This window comes from Felis catus, chromosome A3 (genome assembly GCF_018350175.1).
Source record: "Felis catus isolate Fca126 chromosome A3, F.catus_Fca126_mat1.0, whole genome shotgun sequence".
Lineage (NCBI taxonomy): Eukaryota > Metazoa > Chordata > Mammalia > Carnivora > Felidae > Felis > Felis catus.
This window is the reverse complement of record NC_058370.1, coordinates 124279421-124301894: the sequence shown is the minus strand read 5'-3', so window position 1 is coordinate 124301894 and position 22474 is coordinate 124279421. Positions and strand designations below refer to the sequence as shown.

Below are 22474 nucleotides of genomic sequence, written 5' to 3'. Positions count from 1 at the left end.
TTATTTTTAAGTTTTTTAATGTTTATTTTTGAGAGAGAGAGAGAGAAAGAGAGGGAAGGAGAAGGGGCAGAGAGGGGGACACAGAATCCAAGGCAGACTCCAGGCTCTGAGCTGTCAGCATAGAGCCCAACGTGGGGCTCAAACTCATAAACTGTGAGATCATGACCTGAGCCGAAGTCGGATGCTCAACCGACTGAGCCACCCAGGCGCCCCATGCATAAGCTGAATTTTAGAAGCTCCTTAGAATATAATTCATCATAAAGCCAAGTTTGGTATAAGCTAGTTCTTGGCAGTTTAACAAAGTGAACTTCCTCTCTTCAAGTGGTCTTCGAGCGATCTGTTTCATGATACAGTGTAGACTAGAGCAGAGGAGCAAATAGCGCTTCAGGGCCATCATGCTCAGAGTGAAAGGGCTTCTCATAAAGCCTTTGTGTTCTATTATGGTAAAATAATCTGTGAAACTGCTCAAGTTCATTATGCAGTCACAGGGAAAGAGCATGGTGCAGCGTGCAGAACTTGGGCCCTGGGCCATACCTGCCTAGACTGGAATTTTGGTTCTTCTATCACTAGCGTTCTTCTATCACTAGTTGTTCCCTTAGACTAGTTTCTTAGCCTGTCTGTGCCTGTTTCCTCATCAGCAAGGTGGGGATAGAACAGCTGCCTTGTGGGGTGGTAAGGATTAGAAAACAAAGCACATCAAGCACTTGGCATATAGTAAGTACTCTTAAAGGACACATGGTGTTATACTGGTGATAACAATGAGGACAAAGGGATCTCCTGTGGGGGCAAAATCTGTCTAGATTCTTCCCTACAGTGAGAGTTGTGCTTAGATCAGAGGAAAAAGAAGCCACAGGACCTTAAAATAATTTTTGAGAAAATATATTTTCTTCTGATAAGCTGCTTTTGATGTAAGTCAGGCTCAGAAAATGTGGAAGTAAAGAGACTGTCTTTTTTTCCATTGGATATTCTTTCCTGCTTTGTCAAAGATTTGTTGGCCATACATTTGTGGGTCCAATTCTGAAGTCTCTATTCTATTCCATTGGTCTATGTGCCTGTTTTTGTGCCAATACCATGCTGTCTTGATGATTACAGCTTTGTAGTAGAGGCTAAAGTCTGGGATTGTGATGCCTCCTGCTTTGGTTTTCTTCTTCAATATTACTTTGGCTATTTGGGGTACTTTGTGGTTCTATACAGATTTTAGGATTGCTTGTTCTAGCTTCAAGAATAATGCTGGTGCAATTTTGATTGGGGTTGCATTGAATGTGTAGATTGGTTTGGGTAGTATTGACATTACAATATTTATTCTTCCAATCCATGAGCACGGAATGTTTCTTCATTTCTTTGTATCTTCTTCAATTTCCTTCATAAGCTTTCTATAATTTTCAGCATACAGATCTTTTACATCTTTGGTTAGGATTATTCCTAGGTATTTTATGATTCTTGGTGCAATTGTGAATGGGATCAGTTTCTTTATTTGTCTTTCTGTTGCTTCATTATTAGTGTATAAGAATGCAACTGATTTCTGTACATTAATTTTGTATCCTGAGACTTTGCTGAATTCATGTATCAGTTCTAGCAGACTTTTGGTGGAGTCTATCGGGTTTTCCATGTATAGTATCATGCCATCTGCAAAAAGTGAAAGCTTGACATCTCTTTAACAAATGGTGCTGGGAGAACTGGACAGTAACATGCAGAAGAATGAAACTGGACCACTTTCTTACACCAATCATAAAGAGAAACTCAAAATGGATGAAGGACCTGAATGTGAGACAGGAAACCATCAAAACCCTAGAGGAGAAAGCAGGAAAAAACCTCTCTGACCTCAGCCGCAGCAATTTCTTACTTGACACATCTCCAAAGGCAAGGGAATTAAAAGCAAAAATGAACTATTGGGATCTCATCAAGATAAAAAGCTTCTGCACTGCAAAGGAAACAATCAACAAAACTAAAAGGCAACCAATGGAATGGGAGAAGATATTTGCAAATGACATATTGGATAAAGGGCTAGTATCCAAAATCTATAAAGAACTCACCAACTCCACACCCAAAAAATAAGTAATCCAGTGAAGAAATGGGCAGAAGACATGAATAGACACTTTTCTAAAGAAGACATCCAGATGGCCAACAGGCACATGAAAAAATGCTCAACATCACTCCTCATCAGGGAAATACAAACCAAAACCACACTGGGAGACCACCTCATGCTGGTCAGAGTGGCTAAAATGAACAAATCAGGAGACTATAGATGCTGGAGAGGATGTGGAGAAACAGGAACCCTCTTACACTGTTGTGGGAATGCAAACTGGTGCAGTCACTCTGGAAAACAGTGTGGAGGTTCTTAAAAAAATTAAAAATAGATCTACCCTATGACCCAGCAATAGCACTGCTAGGAATTTACCCAAGGGATATAGGAGTGCTGATGCATAGGGGCACTTGTACCCCAATGTTTAAGGCAGCACTTTCAACAATAGCTAAATTATGGAAAGAGCATAAATATCCATCAACTGATGAATGGATAAAGAAGATGTGGTTTATAGATACAATGGAATACTACTTGGCAATGAGAAGGAATGAAATCTGGCCATTTGTAGCAACATGGATGGAACTGGAGAGTGTTGTGCTAAGTGAAATAAGTCAGGCAGAGAAAGACAGATACCATATGTTTTCACTCATATGTGGATCCTGAGAAACTCAACAGAAGACCAGGGGCAAGGGGAAGGGGGAAAAAAAAGTTAGAGAGAGGGAAGGAGGCAAACCATAAGAGACTCTTAAATACTGAGGACAAACTGAGGGTTGATGGGGGGTGGAGGGGAGGGGAAAGTGGGTGATGGGCATTGAGGAGGGCACCTGTTGGGATGAGCACTGGGTGTTGTATGGAAACCAATTTGACAAATAAATTTCATATTAAAAACATATGGAGGGGTGCCTGGGTGGCTCAGTCGGGTAAGCGCCGACTTCAGCTCAAGTCATGATCTCGCGGTTCATGAGTTTGAGCCCCGCGTCGGGTTCTGTGCTGACAGCTCGGAGCCTGGAGCCTGCTTCGGATTCTGTGTCTCCCTCTCTCTCTCTCTCTCTCTCTCTCTCTCTGCCCCTCCTCCACTCATGCTCCGTCTCTCAAAAATAAATAAACATTAAAAAAATTTTACAAGAAATATGGAAGTAATATACACTTTCTTTAAGCCTAAAGCAAAGCGTGTTCTTATATACATTATCATGTATAGCAAACATGCACTCTACACACACACACACACACACACACACACACACACACACACACACACTGTATTCCCGTGAAAAGATCATGGGGAAAGACATTAGTTAGAAGATCCAAGATCAGTCATCAACCAAACAGTGAAGCACAACCCCTGTCTGCAAGCTACCACTCATGCTCAGCTCACTGAGTGGACGCTCAGCCACTTTACTTATAAAAGAGACCTGGAGCCTACACTGCAGCACCACCTGGGTATTCCTGGTTGAGTATCTTCCAAAATGAAGGATGGCACCAGCATTCGGAGACTACCCTCCTGGTAGGGCTCACAGAGGGAGCCCCTGGGAGTGGAGATAAGGCCCACTGCTTCCCTGGGTGCTGAATGAACAGGCTTCCCAGTATGTTTACGTGCAGATTTCTTTAGAAAGAGTACCCCGAGCCTTTGAGCCGCATGGCAGGGGAAACAGCCGCCCTGAGAAAGCAACCAAGGAGCAACGGTGTAGATGTTCAGGGAGGAGACGCGTATTCTCTAGCGTGCTCTGAGAAGTCAAAAAACTTACGCCATTCCTGCTTTCTCCACTTTTTCTTTCCTTTTCAGAAATAACTGCCACCCAACAGGTGTGGGTTTGTTTTTTGTTTTTATTTTGTTTTTGATCAAAAAAGCAAAAGATCAGATATAGGGCAGCGAGCTGCTTACAGAGAGGTCAAATTAGTACCCACACACATTTAGGTACTTCCCAGCGAGATCTCCCTGTCCTGCCTTTTTTTCCCTGTTTTCACCCCCCTCCAGCTTTCCCAGGCTCAGGGTACTAACCCTCCTGCACTGTATCCCACCCCTGGGGAGAATCCAAAACAGGTTGCTTGCTGCTCATCCCCTCTCCAAAGTCAGACCCAGCACCTGTGAAGGAGACCTGTTTTGTAACATAAGCCTCTTCATTTCAGTTATTTAAAAATCATATTCCTCCTGGGAACAGAGCAGCCTCAAACTTTTACAATTTCACTGCAAGTCTTTCCAAGCAACCATTTTTAGGAACTTGAAGAGTTGTTAAAGAAAGGGACGCAGTTTAGGAAATTCATTTTCCAATTTACCTTGTTTCCTTTCTTCCTTTTATTCAGAATTGGCTCAATGACCATTCTTGAAAACATGAGAATTAAAATCCCCAAAGATTAAGAAAAGTGGCTGAGGATGGGGGCAAGACCACTGAGCCCTCTCCCTTCTGCAGGCACTTTGGGGAGCAAGTGGAAATCAAGCGACCCAAGGAGGAGGTGAGGGCTGGCGGGTTATTGACCGGACCCCTCTCCAGTGGCTGGAATGACTGCGCAACCGACAGACTTGCGAAGTGGAGCTCTTTCCTTTCCGTGTTAAACGCAGGCGTAAAGGGTCAGAACCCACCTACTCCCAAACAGAAGGCGCTGGACCAGCCAGTGATTAGCTTTGTCTCTTTCTTACCTGGGACTAGAGTACGAAGCTGACCTGAGGCATCAATTTCCCTCTGGTGAGGCTACAGAGTATGAGGCATCGGGAACAAATCTATCCCCTTGTGTTTGTGTTTCCCCCTGGTCATATGCCTCAGGAAACTGGCAGATGTGCTGAAGGGTCCTGTTTAGGACCTTCAGCTCATCTGAATCTTCTGCATGAGGGTACTGGCCCAAGTCCCGGTAAAGATTAAGTGCTCCTATGCCTTCCTTCACCACTGTTCATTCCTGTTCAACATCTCCCTCGGGCATCTCAAGGGGAGCAGTGGCTGGGATCTAGAATGGGACTGGGGCATTCCAGGGTCTCTTGGCTATATATTTAGTATTACTGAAATCTTTAACTATAGGATGAACTGAAAACATTTAGGAAGAAGTGTGTGGGGGGAGGAGAAGTTAAGCAAATAGTCTTTTTAAAGCACTCAGAGGCACATCTAGGGTATGACTAAATTTGTAATAATATTAATAAACTTCTAGCGGAATGCTTAGGGCATGCCAGATACTCTTAAAAGGTCTTTATATGAATTATAGCATTATATTTTTGGAACAAATGTATAGTACTAGATGCTATTACTAAACCATTTTATTGATGAGAAAGGAGACAGAGTGAGGTCAAGTAGCTTAACCAAGGTCACATAAGTGAGCAAGTGGTGGAGCTGGAGTTTGAACCCCAGGCCAGGAGAAGACTCTGCTCCCCAGTGCATACCCACCCCTTTCAATCACTCTTCACTTGAGAACTCAGGGTGTGCTCACACACGTACGTAACACGAAGCTCTCAAGGTCAAAACGATTGACATAAAAACAAGCCTATGTATTTCCAGGATGATTATGACATTCTGAACAGGCTTCAAATGAGACAGGCAGAACTAACACAATCAGTTTCAGACCGAGGCGTGGCGGAAAGCAGACCTGGTTAGTAGGTCCGGGCAGCACTTCCCATGCTCCGCTAAGCAGGACGTGTGCATGTCTGAAGGATTTGCATGCCCGAATCTGCAAACAACTGCACAACGTTTGTTCCCAAAGGCAACGTGCACCTCTGGGCTCGGGTGGGCTAAGCAGGATGGGGAAAAAGCCGTAGCAGAGGGGTTCCTGTTCCTGAGGGCACTTTGCCCCTTTTCCCAAACAACACTGTCACCCTGGCCTGGCTCTCTGGGCGCAGGGCGGCCCTTCTACTGCTGTCTGCCTTTGTCAGAAAGCTGCACCTCGTGTGTTCTCGCCGGGAACGATTTTAGACCCTTGCTGACCGGCAGTGATGCCCAGATTCCGTCTGGCAGTAGCACACACCAGCTGTTTCCATTCGCCGAGGCCAGAGATGGTCACGGCAGTTTAGAATTTCCCTCCTAAGTGAGTTTTAAATGAAAACTTCAAGTTTCTAAACCAAACACGAATTCACTTTTCTGTGAATGAGACATACATTCTCGTACAGTTTAGAACAAGGGCAGAACACACGAATGTTGACCTATTTGCCTCAGACACACCAGGTGCCTCCTAACGCAGAACATACCCCAGGGGTTCTCCAAAGAATTGGGACAGGAGTGGCGAAGACGTACAGTTGATTCTCTTCCTTGGGGTTATTTCTATTCTGGTTCTCATTCTTGTCCCTCCCCCTCCCGTCTCATCCATTAGCCGCTCTACTTCCTCCCAACCTTTTAAGCTGTGTTCCCCAAGGGTCAATCTTTAGATGTCTTCTCTCCACATACTACTTCCTTTTCTTGCTATTATCCAAGCTCATGGCTTCAAATCTATCCTTACCGTTTCCAAATCAAAATTCAGCCCGGACTACCGTTCTAAGCTTCACACTGTACGGCCAGCTACCTGCCAGACATGTGCCCACTTGGGTGTCCACAGGTATCTCAAACAAAGTACCCAAATCAACTACTCTCTCAACCACCTCCCCCAACTAGCTGATCCTCCTTCCCTATCTTGTTATCAATTAAATACAGAGAAATAATCTGAGATTCTTCCATCTCCATTCTCTCATTCTTTCACTTAGTACTAAGTGCTGTTGTTTTTTGTTATAGACTCAAAACTTTAATCAGTGAACTAACATGCACACATAAAGGGCACCTTTACGCTGGCCCACAGCAACACAGGTCAGTAGTTACAGAGTCCGCTCCCAAGTACTAAGTTCTTCTACTTCCTAAATCTTCCCTATCTTACCTCCTTTCCACCCCCATCCCACTGCCTGAGTCCTTGTAAAAGCCTTCTGAATGATCTCCCTACCTCAAATTTCATTCTTATCCCATATTTTCCGTATGTTCCCCCCAAATAATCCCTCTCATTTGTTAATCTAGCCACACTCCTAGGGCTGACTGATGTGAACTGGTAGCTCTCAACTGACTGGCTGTTCACAGATGGCACATGCTCTGATGGGTCAATGGCTGTGTCATATGGTTGTCAAACATTGTGAATATCACTCCTTACTTAAACCCTACAATGGCTCCCTAGCATCTCACAATAATCTAGTCTTTTTAGTGTAACATCTCATGGCTTCTTGTTCTCAGGCCAGTGCGCAAGCCACAACACCGTGCTGCCTAACCTATATTCTAGTGTCTCCAAGGAAGGGCTTCTTCACTGGGGTCTAGGGGTCCATGTGGGTTTGTATAGAAGTGGCAGTGGGGGAGGGGTAACGTACACTTGCTTGGGAAAAAGATGACATCTTTATTTTTGCTAACCTCTAACTATAATTTAGTATTTCCTTCAATTATGTATGCAGGCAATAAATGATAATAGTATGAATAACACCTATATTTTGTCACCTATAAAATTACGGAAATTCTCAAATCACAGTAAACTTGTTGAGGATAACTAAAAAATTATTTATGCTCATTGCTATAAATTTACCCTGGGTGACTCAGTCAGTTAAGCATCTGACTCTTGATTTCGGCTCAAGTCATGACCTCACAGTCTGTGAGATTGGGCTGTGCATCGGGCTCCTTGCTGTCGATGTCAGGGCAGAGACTACTTAGGATTCTCTCTCTTCCTTTCTCTCTGCCCCTCCCTCACTCACACACATGCTCTCTCTCAAAATAAACATTTTCAGTATTAATTCTGACTGCTATTATATGTCACTATTTAATGTGTTAATAAAGGTATATATACTATGTATCACAAATTTGTTTTTAAGTTATTTTGATAAATATACTTCAATATAATTGCTTTTTTGTAGTAATTTCATGTATTTATTTTATGTACTTAGACAAATTATTTTGCGTGGGGGTCCACACATGAGAGAGCCAAAGAGACGCATGGCACAGGGAAGACTTAGACTCTCTACCCTAGTGGCTTCCCCATCCATCCATCCATCCATCCATCCATCCAGTACGCATTTGTTGATTACTCAGCAGGTATCGTACATTGTGCTGAGTCTTAGAGATATCAAGATGAGAAAAACATAGTTCCTGACCTGCAGGTGGAGGAAAGGGCAAACCGACCATTTGAATACTCTGTGATAAATGTAATATTGTAACTTTACACAGGGAGCCAGGTGAACTGGGAGAGGGACACCTAACCAAAACCAGGGGCTGGGAAAGCCTCCTGGAGATGACAATGGAGCCAGGTTTTAAAGGATGGATAAGATCCAGAGGTGCCTGGGTGGCTCAGTCAGTTAAGTGTCTGACTCTTGATTTTGGGGCAGGTCATGATCTCCCGTTTCATGGGACTGAGTCTCATGTCAGGCTCTACACTGACAGCATGGAACCTCCTTGGGATTCTCTCTCTCCCTCTTTCTTGCCTCTCTCTCTCAAAATAAATAAATAAACTTTATTTTTTAATATATGCATTTTAAAGTTTATTTATTTTGAGAGAGAACAGCAGCTTGAGCAGAAGAGGGGGAGAAACAGAATCCCAAGCAGGCTCTGTGTTGTCAGTGTGAAGCTGGACGTGAGACTCGAACTCATGAATCCTCACGGATCATGAGATCCTGACCTGAGCCACCCAGGTGCCCCTAAATAAATGAACTTTAAAGGGCAGATAGGATTCAGTCAGGTGAAGAAAGAACACAACCTATGATGCCAAAGGACACAGTATAGTCTTTTGGAAATAACTATGAGTCTGGTATATTTGCTTCAGGAAAGGGACATAATTTTATGTAGTATTAAAGCACTGCTAATAAACCTAACTGTCTGATACTGTATGTAAAGTCTCTAGACCTGGGAGGGAGGTTGGGAGGGAAGGAAGGCAGGCAGGCAGGCAGGCAGGAAGGCAGGCAGGCAGGCAATCAGCCTGGTGGATTTTTCATAGTTAAAAAGGTCCAGTTTCCTCAAGAAGATAAAAAGTTCTCTTCATGTGGACAATGGAAATCCAGTGGTAGAAAATTTGAATTTAGAACCAAAGCCTGGTGATGATAGTTTTCTAGAAGATGAGAAAGAATCCAAAAGTCATCCACATGATGTAGCAGAGAGACTATTTTTAGACTAACTTTCTTGTGGCTTCCTGACTGGATGGCACAAAGATGCGTTTTTTAGAATTGTCTTAAATTAGTGGAATATTTGAGACACACTATAAGATCTTTGTAACAAAATATATGGCTCAAAAAGTCTTCACACTGGAAGGTAGCCCTGGAAGGGCTGGAAGGGAAGCCCTGGATAGGTATGAAGTTTTTGAACATACATGTTTGGGCTGAAATGGGACTGGGTATCCTTGACTAGAGTATCTAAAAAGGGATATGTCTAGTCTTGGAAATCGGTTTTCAAGCTGAACTACTTATCAGGGTTGTTTGGAAGGCAAGAGGCATTGCCCACCATCTTCCTAAAAGTATGTACCCTTTCAAGTTTCCTTATTTTCTCAAGCAAGACTGAAACATATGTTGATTCAACTTTTACCAATATTAAATTACAGCATGTTTCCTCTTTTTACATTACAGAAAAAAAGTTGCAATAAACTTCCTGTCTCTCTGTACCTCGTTTCACTTAGGAATTGCAACTATATTATTCTAGTGGAGAGATCAAACTTAGCCAGTACAAATGATAATCAATGAACTGCAAGGTAGTTTTGCATCATTAAACTAAACAATGCTTTACTTTCCAAAATTCCACAAGTACATTTAATGCTATCTTAAAAACAAAACAAAACAGTTTTCTGTAGTTGGAAAAGTTTATTCTTGTGACTGTGTTACTATTAACCTTGAAATGCCTGCCATCTACCATTATACTCCCGTATTTCTCTCCTGAAAGTTTCAGGAAACTTACAGTGCTCCCACAGTTACCGTAAGCAGACTTCGATCTGGGAATGATTACACTTGCATATGGATTTAACTTAGGACAGGAATAAGTTAGCACCTTCTTTTGACCCCTTTCTGAGAACAACATACAAACAGAATCCCGAAATGATGAGTATTTTACAGCAGCTGGCTTACACAGGTGGTAAGGTGGACTTCGACACATGACGGGTCTAGTCATTCAGCAAGTGTGAATTTTGGAAGTGAGCTTCTGCCAGTCTTATTATTAACTGGGAATTGAGTTGTTTTTATGAACTTCTAGCCTTGAGAACTTAAATGCTTTTTTGAAACAAATTCACTTATAATCTAGCTGAAAAATAAAATACTGTTTTTCTTGAATTTTTACATCCTTCAATGACTGGAAAGAGCTGAAAGGCCTGGAGAGAGTGTCCTTCTGAGGCCCCAACCTCCTCCATTCAGCTAGTGAGGGTTTCCTTCTGGCTTCAAAATTTCAGTCTCTAGCCAAATGCTATTTTAGAAAAAGATGACCACTGTGGCCGTTAAGACAAACACAGATTTTCAAAAGTCTTCTCTCTGAGTGAAGCTACTATAGATCAATACTCTGAGAATACCTTTTGAAAGAATATATGTACATTTCATGCTTTAAGATAAGTGTATTGGGAGGTTCTAGAAATACGAATTAACACTGTGGCAAGTTTAAGTCAAAGTCTCAAAGCTTATAAAGACATTCTAAACCTGGGGTGGGGTATCTAAAATTTTACTTGTAGACTGTAGGCTCCCGGGCCCTGTTTGTGGCCACTCAGTAAGGGCGCTGCATTATACCCAGCAGATGCCACAGTTGAGCACTGACTATAAAGCTCTGGGTTGGCACAGCCCAACAGAAACATAAAGGCACAATGTAATTTAAAATTTTCTAGTAACTATACTAAAAAGCATAAAGGAATGGATGAAATTACTTTTAATAATCTATTTTATTTATTAATTCAGTGTTCTAAAATATTATCATTTCAACATGTACCCCTTTTGGGTACTAAGTTTCTGAAATCCAATGTGTATGTTACCCTCATTGCACATCTCCTTTCAGACCAGCCACAAGAAACCACATGTGGCTGGCGGCTATCCTATTTAGACAGTGCAGCTCTATCCTATTCAGGATGAACAGACAGACAAGTGATGCCATGGGAGTACCAGGGCCACCTAAATTCTAGGGTACTGAGACATATTCTAAACCATGGCACCCTCACAGTTTCAGGGTCTGGTGCTTCCAAATGTGTTCGTGTAAGACTCTAGCTAACTTGCAGCAGTAACTCCCAAGTACTAAATATTTCAATCTTGGCCTTTCTGCATCTGCTTGTATAGAAATCTGGTCTTGGGGTAAGAGCTGGACACTCCTACTCTAATGCACTGGGGAATAAAGAAAGACAAGCTGAGTCAACAGGTCATAGTGATGTCAGTTCTTGTCCAGTGTTTTACTCACATGTTAATATAACTCATTTATTCTATAAATATTATTGAGAGTCTTCTCAGAATAAGGCCCTAGAGAGAAGCATTGATTCTGAAAAAAAAACAAACCCTAACAAAAACAGGTGGTAAACTATATTTAAGTATGTATTTAAGTATGTAGTCAGCTTTACTTCCTTCCTACACAACTTTTAGAACTGCCATATTTTAACTAGAACTCTGTATGAAATCTACAAACCCTTGAGATCTTACAGACTAACCAGTTCTAGCCCTTCATGCTCAGTAAACTTTGCTGCCCATCTACTTACTGCTTTGCAGCATTAAAGTGATTACCTTAGATAAATGTGCTCTTATGGTTTCGTTGTCTCTCTCCACCACTTTCATCATTTCTTGGCCTCCAAGGTAGACAGCATTAGCTATATTAAAAAAAAAAAAAGAGTCAAACACTTGGAATATGCAGAACAAACACACATGTCAAATCCACTGTATTTAATTCCTGTTCCCCCTTTTCCTTTCAGCAAGCACTTCCTGATGTGAGATATCACTAGGCCAAGAGAGGCGTGTGAGTCAGGCAGTGTGCATGGCCTTCGGACGCAAGAGCATGTCCCACAAAAGAACCTGCTCTTCTCACCTGCCTTTCTCAATAGCAACACACAGCAGTACTATGGCCTAATATCAGACACCTCAGTAGATGGCATGTAGTGCACCTGATCAGTGTGTTTTTATGATTTAAGGATTAGAAGCACAGACTTTCACAGATAAATCATGTATACCAGGGAAACTGCATGCAGTTACTAACGTGAAACTATCCTGACCTTTTTTTTTTTTTTTTTTTTTTTTTTTTTAAATTAAAGATACAACTAAAAGGGTTTAAAGTCAAGGGGCTCCTGGGTGGCTCAGTTGGTAAAGCGTCTGACTTCAGCTCAGGTCATGATCTTACGGTTCGTGGGTTTGAGCCCCACGTCAGGCTGTGTTCTGACAGCTTGGAGCCTGGAGCCTGCTTCGGATTCTGTGTCTCCCTCTCCTCTCTCTCTCTGCCCCTCCCCTGCTCACACTCTGTCTCTCAAAAATAAATAAATGTAAAAAAAAAAAAGGGTTTAAAGTCAATTTAAAGGCTAAGCGTTTTTAATGAGGGTTAGTCCCATTGTACTGACTGCATAATGAGCAAAACTGACCATCTCCCTTTCAAGATGTCACACACCTGAGAAAGAAGAAAACAAGAGACAACATGAATTTATGCGGCTTTCTTGTACTACTATGAAAACTTTCATTCAATGCCGTGTTCCTTTTCATTTGATTGGTATTATTGCCACTTTGCTTTTTTTTTTTTTTGTCATTACTGCCTGGTATATGTGTCCTTTTCTTTATTTTCAATCTTTTCTCATTTTGTTTGAAGTATGTCTCTTTAAATCATAGGCTTCTTGGGGCGCCTGGGTGGCGCAGTCGGTTAAGCGTCCGACTTCAGCCAGGTCACAATCTCGCGGTCCGTGAATTCGAGCCCCGCGTCAGGCTCTGGGCTGACACGGCTCAGAGCCTGGAGCCTGTTTCCGATTCTGTGTCTCCCTCTCTCTCTGCCCCTCCCCCGTTCATGCTCTGTCTCTCTCTGTCCCAAAAATAAATAAACGTTGAAAAAAAAATTTTAAATCATAGGCTTCTTTAAAAACATAATTTGAAAGTATCTCTTAAATAAAGGACTTAACATAGTCACATCTATTGATCTAAAAGATCTTTGGTCTGACTCCTGTCATCCTGGTTTGTATATGCTTCACTTTCTTGTGATTTCTAACTCTTCTTTCCACACCCTTTCGTGTGAATGATGAGTTTTCTTTTCCTATTTATCTATTTAAAATTTATTTATTCATTTAAGTAATCTCCACACCCAGTGTGGGGCTGGAACTCACAACCTCAAGATCAAGAGTTGCATGCTCTTCTGAATGAGCCACCAGACACCCCTTTACTATCTTTTAAAAATTTCTTTTCACTAATAGTCTGAACGCATAAATTCTGTTTTTATTCACTGAATGGTTAGCTGTACCTAAAATTTTGTAAAATGTATTTTTTTCTACTGCGGCCTAGAATTAATCAGTGTCTATAATCTCTCCTTCCAATAAGGTGACTCTTAGCATCCCTGAACCTTCCTCATGCCTTCCTTCTACACTGTCTCCTCTTAGGAGCTGTGGGTAATAAACTCTTATTCCAAAGGCAGTTGTTCTCCATGTCTGTCATTTTGCCACACTGATTAAAACAAATTCTGGGCACATTTTCAATCAAGGCAGAGGTGGTATGGGGAGGTCAGTGTGGTGGTTTTGTAGGGCAGAGTAGTAGAGGGGGGGAGAGCTACTGAAGGAGGGGCTCCAGAGTCTGCAGAGGGTTCCTCTTCAGCTCCAGCCATGTACTGATTGGCACTATCATGTGAGACACCACCAGAAGCTGGGGAAAGAACCACTTGAAAGGATTTAGATGGAACAGTGTCCAAACTGGAAGTAGTTACTGTTCCTACCAGCCTAGCAGAAAAGTCTTGTAATTAATGGTGTATCGGGGCACCTGGGTGGCTCAGTCGGTTCCGTGCCCGACTTTGGCTCAGGCCATGATCTCACAGTTTGTGAGGCTGTGTTGGGCTCTGTGCTGACAGCTCAGAGTTTGGAGCCTGCTTCAGATTCTGTGTCCCTTCTGTCTCTGCCCCTCCCCTGCTTATGCTCTCTCTCTCTCTCTCTCTCTCTCTCTCTCAAAAATAAAAATAAAATAAACATTAAAAAAAGGTGTATCAACTAAAGAACTTGGAAGGGTTTTTGCCTTGGTAGAGGGGTAAAATTAGCCCTAAACTAAATGCTGTTCTGTAAGCAACTAATAAAGCCTAAAAGCAAGAACAGAAAGGATCAAACTATTTCCAAGTAACATAATTGTCCCATAGCAAAGCTTAAGAACATCTACATAAATACAAAAATACCCAGCATCCAACAAAGTAAAATTAACAATGTAAAGCATCCCATAAAAAGTTATCAAGTATGCACGGCAGGAAAATACAACCCAAGATAAGGAAAAAATTAATAAAAACTGACCCAAAAGTGACAAAGATAATAAAATTGGTAAACATTCAAGAAATGGTGCTGGGAAAACTGGATATACACAATGCAAAAGAATGAGTTGGACCATTATCTCATACCATACACAAAAATTAATTAAAAATGGATCACAGTCCTAAATTTAACAACTAAATGTATAAAACTCTTACAAGGAAACATAGGAATAAATCTTTATGATCTCAGATTAGGTAATGAGTTCTAAGATATGACACTAAAAGCACAAGTGAGAAAAGGGCAAATAAACTGGTTTTCATAAAAATTAACACTGTGCTTTAAAGGACACTGTCAAGAAAAGTGAAAAGATAACCCACAGAATGAAAGAAAACCGTACATCTAATAAGGATCTAGTATCCAGAATATATAAAGAACTCTTACAATTTAACAGTAAAAAGACAAAAACTTGATTAAAAATGGGCAAAGGATTTAAACAGGCATTACTCTAAAGAAGATGTACAAATGGCCAATAAGCATGTAAAAAGATGCTCAACATCATTAGCCATCAATGAAATGCAATCAAAACTATGTGATACCATATCACACCTACCAGGATGCTACAAGAAAAAAGACAAACGAAAGTCAGTGTGGACAGGGATGCAGAGAAACTGAAACCCTCATACATTGTGGGTAGCACTGTAAATTGGTACAGGCACCGTGGAAACAGTTGGACAGTTTCTCAGAATGTTAAATATGGAGTTACTGCATCTATCTAGCCATTCCAATTGTAGGTGTAAATAAACCCAAGAGACCTGAAAACAGAGGTCCACGCAAAACTTTGCGGGAATGTGTATAGCAGCATTGTTCATGATAGCCCAAAAGTAGAAACAATGTGCATGGCCATCAAATGAGAAATGGAAAAGAAACATATGATACTGCCATACAATGGAATATTACTGAGCAATAGTGAAGTACTAATACATGCTACAACATGAATGAACCGCGGACACATCATGCTAAATCAAAGAAGAAAGTCACAAAAGGCTATTATTATATTGTATATAATATACAATATATATTGTATATAATTACATTATATTATTATATTGTATATAATATACAATATATATTGTATACTATATATTGTATATAATATTGTATATAATATTGTATTATATTGTATATTGTATATTGTATATATATATTATTATATTGTATAATTCCTTTTATAATTAAATGTCCATTATACATTGAGAAATACATTGAGAAATACATTGAGAAAATAGATTAGTGGTTGTCAGGGACTGGGGTAAGGGGGAAATGGTGAGTGATGGGCATGGGATTCTTCTGAGGTGATGAAAATATTCTAAAGTCACATAATTGTCATGGTTGCACTACTCTGAGAATATACTAAAAAAAAACAACACTGAATTGTGCACTTTAAAGGAGTGAGTTTTATGGCATTTTAATTACATCAAAATTAACCTATTTTTAAAAAATTGGTATTTGCAGATATTGAGAGTTCTATGACATATACCATATATTTGAGAAGTGAGAAATATTGAACGTGTTAAATAGAATTATGGAAGATATAAGAAAGACTCATATCAAACTTCTAGAGATGAAAAATACACTAGATGGGATAATAGCAGAGCAGACATCATTAAAAAAAAAATTAGTGAACTGAAGACAGCAATAGAAACTATCCAAAGGGAAACACACAGAGAAAGAAAGTGGGGGAGAGGGGGACAGGGGCAAGAACAGAACATCAGTGAACCACAAGTGAACTTCAGAGTGGCATCATATACCATGTGATTGGAGTCTTTGAAGGAGGGAAGCACAGAAAAAAATATCTGAAAAAATATTAAAATATTAAAACCATAAACCTACAAATCCAAGAAGCTCAAAGAATTCCAAAGCATAGGAACCATGAAGAGAACTATATTAAAGTACCTAAGGAATTGCTTCAAACTAGTATAAAGAGAAAATCTTAAAAGTAGAGAAAAATGATACACAGTTGATCCTTCATCAACATGGGTTTGAATTGTGTGGGTCCACTTAAACATGGATTCTTTTTGATAAATACAGGACTGTACTGTAAATATATTTTCTCTTCCTTAGGATTTTTTTCTCTTACTTTATTGTAAGAATAGAGTATATAATACATATAATACACAAAATATGTGTTAACTGTTTATGTTATCTGTAAGGCTTCTGCTCAACAGGCTATTAATAGTTAAGTGTTTGGGGAGTCAAAAGTTATACACAGATTTTTGACTGCATGGGGGGCTGGCGCACCTATTCTCCACATTGTTTAAGGGTCAACCATCTTACTTACAGAGGAACCAAAACTTAAAATGACAGCAGATTTCTTCTTGAAATGATGTAACTAGGAGACAGTGGAGGAACACTTTTAAAGTAATGAAAGAAAAAAAAGCCTGCCAATCTAGAATTTTATAGTTAGTGAAAATAGCTTTCAGACATACAAAAACTGAAAGAATTAACTACCAGTGGAAGTAAAAGAAATGTTATGAGAAATACTTGAAGCAAAAAGATGATATCTGATGGAGACTGTATCTACACAAGGACATTAGATGGGGTGCCTGGGTGGCTCAGTTGGTTAAGCGTCTGACTCTTGATTTTGGCTCAGATCATGATCTCAGGGTTCATGAGTTCAAACCCCGTGTCAGGCTCTGTGCTGGAGATGCAAAGCCTGCTTGGGATTCTCTCTCTCCTTAAAAAAAAGAGAAATAGTTATTATGTGGGTAAATTTAAAATACAATTTTTATTTATATCTCTTTATAAGACAACTGACTGTTTAAAGAGAAAATAGTAATACCATATCAAAGAAGTAAAATATATGACAACAATATCACAAATGCTAGGAGGGAGAAAAGGCTTACTGTTGTTAAGTTTCTTACGGTATACTTCAAGTGGTAAGTCATTTGAAGACTATAAAAGTTAAAAATGTTCATTGTAAATCCTAAAGCAACCACTGAAACAGCAAAACAAAGAATGACTAATAAGCCAATGCAGGAGATAAAATGAAAGCATAAAATATCCAATTAATTCATAGGAAGGTAGAAAAAAGCAAAATTGGAACAAAGAACATAGGAGACAAATAGAAAATATATATCAAGATTACAGATTTAAGCCCAGCTCTATTCATAACTACATTAGATACAAATTGTCTCGACATTCAAATCAAAAGGCAAAGTAGGTAAGAAACCAAGATTTAACTATTTGCTGCCTGTAAGAAATGGATCTTAATATAAAGACATAAATAAGCTAAAAGTTAAAAAACAGAAATAAATCATGCTAACATTAGTCAACAGAAAAGTAGAATGACTATATTAATATCAGACAAAATGGATTTCAGAGCCAATAATACTACCAGAGATAAAGAGGGTGATTCTGTAGTGATAAAGTGTCAATTCATCAGGAATAAATAAAAGTCCTAAATGTTTATGCACCTGGTATGTTTGAACTTCAAGTACGTGAAGTAAAAACTAACAGAAATACAAAAAGGGACTGACAAATCCACAAATATAGCCAGAGATTTCAATATTCATCTTCTAATAATTAATTTTTTTAAGTTTATTTATTTTGAGAGAGAGAGCGAGAGAGAGAGAGCGAGCATGAGCAGGGAGGGGCAGAGAGAGAGGGAGAGGGAGAGAATCCCAAATAGGCTCCACACTGTCAGTGTGGAGGCTGATGGAGGGCTCTAACTTACAAACTTTGAGACCATGACTTGAGCTGAAACTGAGAGTCGGATGCTTAACTGACTGGGCCACCCAGGCACCCTGATATCTTCTAATAACTGACAGAACAGTTAGAGAGGAAAATCAGTAAAGATACAGAAAAGGACACCATCAATCAACCTGACCAAAGTGACATCTATAGAACAGTCTACCCAATGAGAACAGAATATACATTCTTTTTAAGTATCCATAGAGCATTTCCCTAGTTAAGTCATATCCTGGTCCATAAAACATGTATCAGTCCGTTAAAACAAAATCATACAAAATACACTCTCTGGCCATAATGGAACCAAATTAGAAATCAGTAACAGAAAGATATCTGGAAAATCTCCAAATATCTAGAAATGAAGTAACACATTTCTAAATAACCCCTGGGTCAAAGAAGAAATCTAAAGGGAAATAAAAGAGCATTGTGAAGTGAATAAAAAGAAAAACACAACATATCAAAATTTGTGTGACATGACCCCAGCAGTATTTAGAGAGAAGTTTGTAAAGCACCAAAAACCCAGTTTATAAATGGAAAAAGATCTCAAATAAATGACCTCTGTTCCACTGTAAGAAACCAGAAAAAGAAAATTAACTTCGAAGTAGGCAGGATAAATAAGAATGTTCACAGCAGAAATTAATTAAATAGAAGCCAGAAAAACAGTTGGGAAAATAAATGACACCAAGAATAAGTTCAGTAAAACTGATGAACCTTGAGCCAGACTGATCAGGAAAAAACAACATGTGGGAAGACATGAGACATAAAACATTACTAAATATCAGGAAAGAAAAGTGACATCCTATAGATTTTACAGATGCCAAAAAAGATAATCAAGGTAATTCTGTGAACAACTTTATGCTAAGAAATTCAACAACTTAGATGGGGCGCCTGGGTGGCGCAGTCGGTTAAGCGTCTGACTTCAGCCAGGTCACGATCTCGCGGTCCGTGAGTTCGAGCCCTGCGTCGGGCTCTGGGCTGATGGCTCAGAGCCTGGAGCCTGTTTCTGATTCTGTGTCTCCCTCTCTCTCTGCCCCTACCCCGTTCATGCTCTGTCTCTCTCTCTGTCCCCAAAATAAATAAATGTTGAAAAAAAAAAAGAAATTCAACAACTTAGATAAAAACGTACAAAATCTACAACAAAGACAAAAGTTTTAAGCTTACTTGAAAACAGATAACCTGAAAAGTCTTACATCATAGAAATTAAATTTGTAATTTAAAGCCTTTTCACAAAGAAAACCCCAGGGCACGAGGACTTCATTAGTCCACTCCATCAAATATTTAAGGAAGAAATAATGTTGATTCTACATAAACTCTTCCATATATCCTACACATATGTGGATACTGGATTTCTGACAGAGATAGCATTGAAGAGCAGCAGAAAATAGGTGGTCTGTGGCAGGCAGAATTCTAAATTGAAACAAATAATCCTTGCCCTCCCGGAATCCACTCCCTTTTGAGTGTGGGTGGAACCTGTAAATCTGATGACATATTACCCCCATGACTGGGTTACGTTATAGAGCAGAGATGACTTTAAGGGTGATTATCCTGGTGGGCCCAACCTAATCACATAAGTCCTTCAAAATCTGAGTTTTTCTCTGGCTGGTGGGAGAAGAGGAAGTTAGAGATTCAAAGTGCTAAAAGGATTAGAGGTACCATTGCTGGTTTGAAGATGGAGCATGTAGACAGGAATGGAAAGTGACCTCTAGGAGCTGAGAGGGACCCTGGCTCACAGTGAGCAAGAGAATGGGGACCTCAGTCATAAAGCCACACAAACCAGACTTTGCCAACAACCTGAATGAGCTCTGAAGTGGGTTTCTGGATGTGCAGGGCCATTAGGGAGGTTTCTGAGATCCAGGCAATGGTGACTCTTGAGATGAGTGGGAGTTACATGGGAGTTTGCTTTGGGATAATTCATGGGAGGTAAAAACATTTATGTTTTAATCACTTTTCTGTAGTGTCATTCCTCAATTAGAAACAACTTAAAAATCTGAATAACTTGGTAAGGAATTTTATATTTCTAAAAGTAAAGTTTTTATCAGGGAATGTATCTCACCCTACCTTTTTTTCCATTTTTTCTCCTGATAATTTCTCATCTAAGTATACTTTTTTTTTTTAATTTTTTAAGAAAGTAACATACCAGCTTCCTTTCCTGTAATTGCTCCAAGGAAGCCATTTTTTTTTCATTCCTCAGAAATGCTCATAACACAACACAGTGGTCAGAAATAATAATACCAAATGGACATGTAATTTCCTAAGGGGAAAACACATTTCTCTTGGCAATGACTGTCAACAGCATTCCTGGAAACCCAGCAGAATTCAGAGTTTCAAGCACCACAGTGAAGGAAATATCCAGAAGTAGGAGTAATGGAAACAAAAACATGAAGGAAAGAGAATGATTTCGGAGAGTGTGAGTTGTTTATTTTTTTTCCATTACAAATCCAAATACAGGTGTAAAAAAACTCGCCAAGGAGTCCGATACTCTATTTTATTTGCTACCATATCTTCTGAACCTGCTTAGTGTTCAAGTGTCACTACAGGCCTTCACGTTGCAGGAGAGTGGCTAATGGAACAAAAGGAGTGGGGGCCGGCGCTGGAGGAACCAGTGGGACTTGCATCTCACAGGCCAGACTAAGCGTCACTAAGCGCTTCCAAGTACACGTAATATACGACAGAACACTGCCTCCTGCTGACCTCAGTTACCTGTACTGATGTGATTTTTCATCTTTCTGGAAAAATCCCAACTCATCTTCATGTCCGAATTCATTTGTCTTCTCTTCCCTTCCTTACTTAGGTAGAACTGATTTCTCCTTTATTGGTACTACTCATGTCCTGTGGTTATTCTCATGACAGCCCTAATGGTGATGTATTAAAATTCTTCCATGCTGGAAGTTAACTTAAAGGCAGGAGCTATATTTCATTTATTACTCTTTCCAGTGCTTATCAGAGTATTTGGTTCATGGCAGGTGTCAGCGAGGGTTGTTAAATGAAATGGGAAGGGACTGAGCTGGTGTTGGTTTTTTGGGGGGGGATGGGGGTGAGAGGAAAAACCTGCTGCTTTCCTTGAAGCGGTGCAAGAGGTGATGTCTGGCCACAATGGAGGCCAGAAGTGGAGGCAGAAGCACACTGACACCGGTGAGCCCGGCGGGGAGGTAGTGGTATAAGACTGGGACAAATCACTCCAGGCGCGGGGACAGTCTAAGAGCTTCTGCTGAGACTGGCCGAAAATTAGGCCTCATAAAGCACTGGTCTCAGCAGTGGGGGACAATGCAGAGGTAAGTAAACCCACAATTAATGATACAACAGGAAGTTTGGGGGAGATGCATACATAGTTGTCTGAAGTAGAGCTTGGGCACTGGAAGCCAATTTGTCCTGCTGTTGTGGTGGCAGGTGGCCCAGGGCCACTAGTAGGGCTCCACAAAATGCCTCAGTTCATTTGGTGTTGCCATTATACTGATGATTATAACTATCCATTTAGTCTGCAAACAGATCATCTTATTTCTGTGACACTAAGTTCACCAAAGTGAAAACCACAACTGCAGGTATTTTTTTAGAAAAAATAATACAGCTTTTTAGAGTGGCAGATTATATATATACGTTTATTTAGAAAAACATAGTAAAACCTTCATTGAATGATTTAATTCTAAACCAGAGATGATATTCTAGTGTTGTATCCAATCAACTTTTGTCCTAAATCTTAATACTGACTACACACACACACACACACACACACACACACACACACACACACACAACTTCTCCTTCATGCTGCATTTTAGGCTAAACTTCCATTAATTAGTAAAGCTATAGGTGCCTTCTATAAATAGATTTTTCTAAGCTACACACATAAATGAGAGGAGAGGTAACAAAGGAGTCTGATTTTGTCTTACTCAAAAAATTATTCTGAGATTGGATTAAAAATATTTTGAGAAGAAATTTGATTCCGTAATAAAGCTTATGTTTCAGTTTGTTGAAGAGTTCATTTCATATCATTGTACATGTTTTAAAAAGCTATTTCCATATAGATCAAGTAAAGGAAAGATAATGAAAGTTTTTTGTTTGTTTGTTTTTTGTTTTGATTTTTACAAGAATGTATGCAACAAAATAACATAACCTACTAGGAATGACCTTTGTCTCTGCACTGTTTTTCTAGTTAGGTAACTGAGAGGAATTAAAACATCCATTTGGCCTAATGAAAAGACCCCAGAATATTTTTTAAAGTTAATTATCTTGACCTGTGATACTGCTAACCTAAAATATAGTTGCTTTCAGCTTTGATCAGGAAATCCAATTTAGCTGTCTCAGTGAAAAGCCTATGTCTAATGAAATAGAAGAACATCTATTGTAAAGAAAATATGTAGTAGCAAACATTCCAGAATTAAAGTAAAAAAC

The 22474-nt window shown here is 39.9% G+C and overlaps 1 protein-coding gene across 2 annotated transcripts in view; it reads right to left on the bottom strand.

Moving 5' to 3' along the window:
* LDAH (lipid droplet associated hydrolase) overlaps positions 1-22474 on the bottom strand; it is a 111919-nt gene that overhangs the window by 7689 nt on the left and 81756 nt on the right. For both annotated transcript variants that reach the window (XM_023252072.2, XM_023252073.2), the window contains exon 6: positions 11655-11737. In XM_023252072.2, the coding sequence (XP_023107840.1) occupies positions 11655-11737 (83 nt within the window). The remainder of the gene's footprint in view (positions 1-11654; positions 11738-22474) is intronic.